Source organism: Triticum aestivum, chromosome 7A, assembly GCF_018294505.1.
Source record: "Triticum aestivum cultivar Chinese Spring chromosome 7A, IWGSC CS RefSeq v2.1, whole genome shotgun sequence".
Lineage (NCBI taxonomy): Eukaryota > Viridiplantae > Streptophyta > Magnoliopsida > Poales > Poaceae > Triticum > Triticum aestivum.
The window spans coordinates 103,898,186-103,907,092 of record NC_057812.1 but is presented as its reverse complement, the minus strand read 5'-3'; the positions used below and the strand labels follow the sequence as shown (position 1 = coordinate 103,907,092).

Sequence of the window (8,907 nt, the reverse complement as noted above, 5' to 3'; positions counted from 1 at the left end):
CATGCTCGACCTTTCGGTCCCCGTGTTCTGAGGCCATATTTGTATATGCTTGGCTCGTCAAGTATAACCTGAGTATTCCGCGTGTGCAACTGTTTTGCACCCGTTGTATTTGAACGTAGAGCCTATCACACCCGATCATCACGTGGTGTCTCAGCACGAAGAACTTTCGCAATGGTGCATACCCAGGGAGAACACTTCTTGATAATTAGTGAGAGATCATCTTAAAATGCTACCTTCAATCAAAGCAAGATAAGATGCATAAAAGATAAACATCACATGCAATCAATATAAGTGATATGATATGGCCATCATCATCTTGTGCTTGTGATCTCCATCTTTGAAGCACCGTCATGATCACCATCATCACCGGCGCGACACCTTGATCACCATCGTAGCATCGTTGTCGTTTCGCCAATCTTATGCTTCCACGACTACCGCTACCGTTTAGTGATAAAGTAAAGCATTACAGCGCAGTTACATTGCATACAATAAAGTGACAACCATATGGCTCCTGCGAGTTGCCGATAACTCGGTTAAAACATGATAATCTCATACAATAAAATTTAGCATCATGTCTTGACCATATCACATCACAACATGCCCTGCAAAAACAAGTTAGACGTCCTCTACTTTGTTGTTGCAAGTTTTACGTGGCTGCTACGGGCTTAAGCAAGAACCAATATTACCTACGCATCAAAACCACAACGATAGTTTGTCAAGTTGGTGTTGTTTTAACCCTCGCAAGGACCGGGCGTAGTCACACTCGGTTCAACTAAAGTTGGAGAAACTGACACCCGCTAGCCACCTTTGTGCAAAGCACGTCGGGAGAACCGGTCTCGCGTAAGCGTACACGTAATGTCGGTCCGGACCGCTTCGTCCAACAATACCGCCGAACCAAAGTATGACACGCTGGTAAGCAGTATGACTTATATCGCCCACAACTCACTTGTGTTCTACTCGTGCATATAACATCAACACATAAAACCTAGGCTCGGATGCCACTGATGGGGAACGTTGTAATTTCAAAAAAAATCCTACGCACACGCAAGATCATGGTGATGCATAGCAACGAGAGGGGAGAGTGTGATCTACGTACCCTCGTAGACCAACAGCAGAAGCGTTATGACAACGCGGTTGATGTAGTCGTACGTCTTCACGGCCCGATCGATCAAGCACCGAAACTACGGCACCTCCGAGTTTTAGCACACGTTCAGCTCGATGACGATCCCCGGACTCCGATCCAGGAAAGTGTCGGGGAAGAGTTCCGTCAGCACGACGGCGTGGTGACAATCTTGATGTTCTACCGTCGCAGGGCTTCGCCTAAGCACCGCTACAATATTATCGAGAAGAATGGTGGAAGGGGGCACCGCACACGGCTAAGAAAACGATCACGTGGATCAACTTGTGTGTCTAGGGGTGCCCCCTGCCCCCGTATATAAAGGAGCAAGGGGAGGAGGCCGGCCGGCCCTATGGCGCGCCAAGGAGGAGAAGTCCTCCTCCTAGTAGGAGTAGGACTCCCCTCTTTCCTACTCCTACTAGGAGGGGGAAACGAAGGGGGAGAGGGAGAAGGAAAGGGGGGCGCTGCCCCCCTCTCCTAGTCCAATTCGGACCAGAGGGGGAGGGGGCGCGCGGCCCACCCTGGACGCTCCTCTCTCTCTCCACTAAGGCCCATAAGGCCCATTACTTCTCCGGGGGGGGGGGGGGGGTTCCGGTAACCCTCCGGCACTCTGGTTTTCTCCGAAATCACCCGGAACACTTTCGGTGTCCGAATATAGTTGTCCAATATATCAATCTTTATGTCTCGACTATTTCGAGACTCCTCGTCATGTCCGTGATCACATCCGGGACTCTGAACTAACTTCGGTACATCAAAACTCATAAACTCATAATATAACTGTCATTGAAACCTTAAGCGTGCGGACCCTACGGGTTCGAGAACAATGTAGACATGACCGAGACATGTCTCCGGTCAATAACCAATAGCAGAACCTGGATGCTCATATTGGCTCCCACATATTCTACGAAGATCTTTATCGGTCAGACTGCATAACAACATACGTTGTTCCCTTTGTCATCGGTATGTTACTTGCCCGAGATTCGATCGTCAGTATCTTAATACCTAGTTCAATCTCTTTACCGGCAAGTCTCTTTACTCGTTCCGTAATACATCATCTCACAACTAACTCATTAGTTGCAATGCTTGCAAGGCTTATGTGATGTGCATTACCGAGAGGGCCCAGAGATACCTCTCCGATAATCGGAGTGAAAAATCCTAATCTCGAAATACGCCAACTCAACATTTACCTTTGGAGACACCTGTAGAGCTCATTTATAATCACCCAGTTACGTTGTGACGTTTGGTAGCACACAAAGTGTTCCTCCGGCAAACGGGAGTTGCATAATCTTATAGTTATATAAACATGTATAAGTCATGAAGAAAGCATTAGCAACACACTAAACGATCGAGTGCTAAGCTAATGGAATGGGTCATGTCAATCACATTATTCTCCTAATAATGTGATCCCGTTAATCAAATGACAACACATGTCTATGGTTAGCAAACATAACCATCTTTGATTAACGAGCTAGTCAAGTAGAGGCATACTAGTGACGTTTAGTTTGTCTATGTATTCACACAAGTATTATGTTTCCGGATAATACAATTCTAGCATGAATAATAAACATTTATCATGATATAAGGAAATAAAATAATAACATTATTATTGCCTCTAGGGCATATTTCCTTCAGGAACGGCGACAAAGGCGCCGGCGCAGGCAGCTCCTCCGCCACGGCGGCGTCGTAGTGCGCCTGCGCCTGCTTCAGGGTGAAGCCGGTATGCACATGTGCGGGATTCCGGTGCGTTGTCCTCGTAGCCCGTCTCCATCGTAGGCCGCCCTCATCGTCGGAGACCTATGGCGAGTTGGCCGGCATGCTGGCCTCGATCTTCCTGCACGATGGCTCTGCCAGGCGGCCGCAAAGGGCGGCCAACTCATGCTTCGTCCCCGTCGAGAGGCTCTCCCACAGAGCGTTGCCACGGCAGTCATGGCGGATGCGGTGGAAGGGAGGAGGACGTGGAGCGGCTCATGTTGTGGCGTGGAGTAGGCGGCCTGTGGCCACCATTAAATAGCGGATTCCGGTGAGGCTAGGCATCTGGGAGCGTCAATGCACGGTGCCGGAGTGGGTTTCTCGGTCGACGAGCTTGCTTAATGGCGGCATATGGACGGATGGGGCATTGAACGGGTGTGGTAGATATTTGTCCCATCTCGTCCAGTAACGCGTATCCGACATTGAACAGGAGCAGACACCGGGGGCGTGTCGTGGGCGGCGCCCTCGGTCGGCGCGCCGCTTCAATGCTGGCGCCAGTGAGAGGTCGCGTCTGCTCTGTAGTCGGCTTCAATGTGGAGCAGCCTCTCTACAACGATATAATGTGGGCAGCTGACACCGGGCGGGAATGCGCGCAGAAGAGGGAGGACGGTTGTGGGTTGGCGAGGGTGGCCAGAAGCGGTCGTGGGTGTTGTCCGGACACCCGCAAAGCCCCCCACATTTGTCTCCGGTTTGCCGGATAAAGTGCGTCCGAACAATCTTGCTGATCGATGCAGGACCGCGTTGCATGGAACAACACGTTCGGACCGCCAGGTCTAGACGTATGCGAGCAGTTTGAAAGTCGCCGTTGGAGATGTCGTTACACATAGACGACTTTTAGTTGTGTCACTGTAGAATACAAGTAGGCTTTTGGCAATTTCAATTATGAAAGCTCATTTCTGAATCACAATGTAGAAGAAAAAAACCACGGGAAAATCACAATCTAGAATTGACACATACTAACAAGAATAGACCCACAAACCTAATTGAATATACGGACGCCAATTGAAATCTACCCGTGTTTGTAAGATTGAGTATGATGATTTGACCCCTGGTGGGTGTGCCCATGCTTCATGTCCCCGTCTCCACCTTCCCATCGAGAAGTCATTCTAGATCTAGAGAGACTTTTCTCTCAACATTCGTTAGAATGATTGCCAAAGTTATACATGCAATACTGCATTTGGTAAACAATTTAGTCGTTTCAGTATACCAGTCTCAACGGGGTTATTCGTTTTGAATTGGAATGGAACTCTGAAACAGCTTGAACTCGACGTTTTCCCGCACCAAGAAAGAAAAGAAAACTTGAATTCAAGCGTACGTGCGCCAGAAACTACCATCAAATATTTGGTGTTCAATTCCGTCAATAGTCCAGCCTAGGAGACACGAATTGACCTCGCCGTACGTAGATCCAATGATTGCTGGCCGAGGAGAGAAAGAGAGGCCGATCGAGAGGAGGAGTGGGAACAGAAGAAAGGCGTGACATAATTGGTTGGCTGGTTCATTTACGCATAATTCTCCTCCTAATTAGCACCACTAATCACTTTCTGGTCATAATTAGCACTGGTATTAGGGAAAGATTGGTCCCTATTATCCGGGAGCCCGGTGCGGTACGCAGCCGCACTCTGGTAGCCACCCAGCCAGCTACCTTCCCCATCACTCGCAATCACGCCTTACCTGTTGCGCTCTCGAGCCCGGACACGTTCTTTGCGCTCGATCGCATGCGCCGCTCAACTGGCCGCCACGCCGAACGCGTTCTCTCCCGCCTTAGGAGATTGATCGGTCGATGCGAGGCTCTGGCTCGGCTGCGGAGCGGGATGGGACGGCCGTTACAAAGGGGAGGAAAAGGCGACGGACGACGACGACAAGTAGCGTAGGCGGCCATCGTACGTGAGCGCGGCGAGCTGAGCTGAGCTCTGGCCTGTCGAACAGCTGGGAGCGGTGGCGGCCGCGCGTTCCCTTCCGTCTTCCCCTCGGATGTTACCACCACCAGCAGACGGCCAGGAAACGCTCGCGAGCCGTGCGCCGGAAGTCAGCCAGCCAGCCGGGCGGGTCAGTAGTGCGTCCCAGGTTTGGTGTTCGGCATGTCACGGGGCGTTGCCATTAATTGACTGAGGCCAGCTCGCTTCCTTGGCGTGCGAGAAACCGAGAGTGTGTATGGACCGGCTCGACCGCACCGCTGCAGGCCAGCTGCAGCGTACGTACGTGCGCGCGCCGGGCCGCTCGGTCGCTACACGTAGCCGCGCCGCGGGGCAGGCGCATTAGGGTGCAATCATGGACCGGTCGACCCGGCGAGGCGGGCCACGCAACCGACCCCGTCCGTGTGTCCGCCGCTACCTTCTTGCTCTCGCGCCCCCCCCCCCCCCCGCGCCGCGCCTCGCCTGCCTATATATAGAGGCTCTCCAGGAGCAAGTGTTCTCCAAGAGCCCAACGCAGCCGAGCTACCGCAGCTCCCTCGCTCTCCTCGACCTATCTATCTACCCGCTGCATCCCACCGAGCAAAGAGGAGAAGGGTAGCAAATCTATTACCGGTCGGTTTGTGTGCTCGAGGAGGACGAAGCTGGTAGCATGGCTTTCCTCAACATGGAGCAGCACACCTGGGCCTTCACCTTCGGTATCCTAGGTACTATTACATGCGTCCATCCATGGATCCGTCCTGCATTCTGTGTGCAAGTGCTTCTGTTTCTTCTGCCCTTTCGGAAAGGATCATCGATGATCCCGGCTTGCTTGCACGAGTTGGATGGATCCATGGTCCTTGCCTTGCTCAACACACCCTTTGGCCTGCTTGTGTGCCTTGCTCAATCTCTTTCGTTGAGCTGAGCTACCGTTTCTGTTCCGAATAAATGGACCTGCCAAACCAAGCTTTTAGCCTCTAATCAAGTGGTTACACCCCAGCAAAGAAACGGGGGCCAACATGCTTGTTGTGTGTACGTTCACGGAGACAAACAAACGTACACACAACTGATTTTCTTTCCTTGTTTCCTTTTTTTTACCAGACAGCATCCACCCTAGTTTTCTTGCTTTATTTATTCTCTTTTTTTTTGCGTTGGTTGACACATAACTGACCAGCTACCATCTCCGTTCTTGGTTTTGCAGGCAACATCATCTCACTTATGGTCTTCCTTTCACCGCTGTAAGCACCCTCAACTTTACTGTACTCTCCCGTTCAGTCTTCAGAAAAATATACTGTAACCCTGCATACATCTATGTACATCCATGCATGTCCCTTGTCATGTGTGTGTCTTTGTATATATTCAGACTAAAAAATATATTTAATAACTAGGAAAAGAGGACCACGGTACGTCGTACAACACACATGACACATGTCCACGAATACATGACTGATGGAAACGGTCACTGTCATCTACACTGTTCTAGAATTTTCGCTTATATACCTGGAGACAACATAACGCTGAATATTGCTACATTAATTACTAGTGTATATTACCAGTAGGGTAAAAAGTGACGAATGTCACTGTTAGGTAGGTGCGGTGCAGTGCAGTGTACTACACATATATATATATCTCGGTTGTTAGTTAGTTTAGCTCCTCTGGTTACGCCAATGATTACTTACTTAATCTAGGTAGGCCCAAGTAAAAAAAGAACAATTCATATATGCTGGTGGATGCATGGTCATTATTAACTCTGACGAATCTCTGATGCAGCCCGACGTTCTACCGTGTGTACCGCAAGAAGTCGACGGAGGGGTTCCAGTCGACGCCCTACCTGGTGACGCTCTTCAGCTGCCTGCTGTGGATGTACTACGCCTTCCTCAAGTCCGGTTCCGAGCTCCTCCTCACCATCAACGCCGTCGGCTGCGTCATCGAGAGCCTCTACATCGCCATGTACCTCGTCTACGCCCCCAAGAGCGCCAGGCTCCTCACCGCCAAGCTCTTCATTGGCCTCGACGTCGGCCTCTTCGGCCTCATCGCCCTCGTCACCATGCTCGCGTCGCACGGCCCCCTCCGCGTCCAGGTCGTCGGCTGGATCTGCGTCGCCGTCGCGCTCGGCGTCTTCGCCGCTCCCTTGAGCATCATCGTAAGGACCCATTTTATCTTACGGCTAGATCTCTTTTAAGGTTTGTGGATTGAAGGGGTTAATTGATCTTGATTGTTTTCTTGCGTGCAGAGGCTTGTGATCCGTACCAAGAGCGTGGAGTTCATGCCCTTCTCGCTGTCCTTCTTCCTGGTCCTCAGCGCCGTCATCTGGTTCGCGTACGGCGCGCTCAAGAAGGACATCTTCGTGGCGATGCCCAACGTGCTGGGCTTCTTGTTCGGCGTGGCGCAGATGGCGCTCTACATGGCGTACCGCAACAAGAAGCCCGCCACCGTGGTGCTGGTGCACGAGGAGATGAAGCTGCCGGAGCACGTCAAGGAGGTGGCCGGCGGCGCCAAGCCGCAGGGCGGCGCGCCCACCGAGGGGAGGATCAGCTGCGGCGCTGAGGTGCACCCCATTGACGTTCTCCCGGCCGTGGCCGACGTCGAGCAAGCCGCCGCAGCGGCCGACGAAGACGTGATCCGCGACGACCAGAACATGCTCAGGCCGGAGCAGCCGGCGGTCATCAAGCCTGACGTCGCCATTGTCGTCCAGGCCTAGATTAGGTTTATCAATCAGCCCCGTTATTAATTCAAGTAAGCCGGCGATAAGTGGGTACGCACAGCACACATGCGGGCCTTCCGGCGTGGCCGCGTACGTGGCTGGCCAGAAGCTGGAGCACTGTGTGGCTGCATCGGGTCCGCGCATGGCATGGCTGGCTGTGCATGCAGAGATCCAGCTTAGCTAGCCCGACCGACTGCATGCCATGTATGAAGGGAGACCAGGAGTGAGAGCGAGTGTGAGTGAGTGAGTGAGTGAGTGAGAGAGATGCATGCTACAGCAGCTTTGTACTGTATTATCAAACATTTTATCAGCCTGTCACATGCATTGGTTTCTTTTTAGTTTACTTTGTGTCATTGTCGATCCATGCATGCAGTCGCATAAATAAATTTGGGGCCCATATATATTATTATCTGGAGCAGAAACTCTAGCTAGCTTTGAAACAGTTCATGAGTGTGGTGTAAAGAAACCTTGGAAAGAAAGAGAGATGTCATAGTTAGGAGGAAGATATGGAGGTGAAAAATGCGTGAGTCATGGCCTCGATCGTCAGCCTTGCGTTCCTCTAACCGCACAGGTAGCGTGCATGGTCAGGAACTATTAGAATGAAGGAAGCACAAGGGGCTAGCTGTGCGTGAGGATTCAACTATCTTCCAGGGTTTAATGATATCTTTGGCTCTTTGCCCCGAAAGAAGAAGCTGTAGCTAGCGGCTATGGTACGCGATCGACGACCTATGCGGAGTTACAGTACATGACAATGGCGATTCATCACATAATTCACCTTTTAGCCTTTTAGGTTCAGTCACTGTAAACCTAAAAGGTGTTTCTATTCCCGTATAACCTCAGCCGACACAGGTAGTCTGTCAAGACACTATTATTCTCGGTAATCGTGGTGTTAAGATTAGACGGTTCTTACTACGCTAAGAAAAACACCTTGAATTCTAGGTTGGTCATCAGTGTCTGACGAGAGATAACCTGCTTTTTATAATATATATTCTTACAAATTACATCTGACTTTTTTTTTGCCAGAAAAAATACATCCAGATTCATATTAAGAATTAATTAGGACATCAAGGATGCATACAATTAAACTACCCCTCCGGCAAGGATGATCTCGAAATAGGCTTTCGCCCCCCTTTATAAATAAAGATACAAACAACCGAACGATACACGATGGTGAGGAAACCCTCATACAAGCAGGTAGGAATGAAACAAAAAAGGCCCAGGGCGAGTGCCACAAGTGCCACTAAACCCAACGCCAAGCATGAATAACAGGAGAGGCCACCCCTAACACACTACAACCAAGACAACTGAAGAGAATTGGAGCCGCGCCGCCAAGAGAAACCACCGTGCCACGGGGATCCGAACACACCGAGCCATCTCTGGAGAGGGCGGACTCATCGTCGAGACGCCCCCTCGCTCCGGGTCGTGGAACGCCGCTCCTGCCAAGAGAC

At 51.0% G+C, this 8,907-nt stretch overlaps 1 protein-coding gene across 1 annotated transcript; it reads left to right on the top strand.

Moving 5' to 3' along the window:
- The first annotated feature begins 5,266 nt into the window (after positions 1-5,266).
- Positions 5,267-7,802, top strand: LOC123150068 (bidirectional sugar transporter SWEET15). The gene is made up of 4 exons (XM_044569857.1): positions 5,267-5,483; positions 5,957-5,993; positions 6,526-6,898; positions 6,989-7,802. Exons 1-4 carry the CDS (start codon positions 5,429-5,431, stop codon positions 7,454-7,456), a joined length of 933 nt encoding a protein of 310 aa, XP_044425792.1. The 5' UTR covers positions 5,267-5,428; the 3' UTR covers positions 7,457-7,802.
- Positions 7,803-8,907: the final 1,105 nt, after the last annotated feature.

Bases quoted from the DNA above. Each gene is read 5' to 3' on its own strand.
- LOC123150068 (XM_044569857.1), top strand. From the start codon at position 5,429: ATGGCTTTCCTCAACATGGAGCAGCACACCTGGGCCTTCACCTTCGGT. The intron at 5,484-5,956 runs GTACTATTACAT...TTGGTTTTGCAG, and splicing joins CTTCACCTTCGGTATCCTAG to GCAACATCATCTCACTTATG. The intron at 5,994-6,525 runs GTAAGCACCCTC...TCTCTGATGCAG, and splicing joins ATGGTCTTCCTTTCACCGCT to CCCGACGTTCTACCGTGTGT.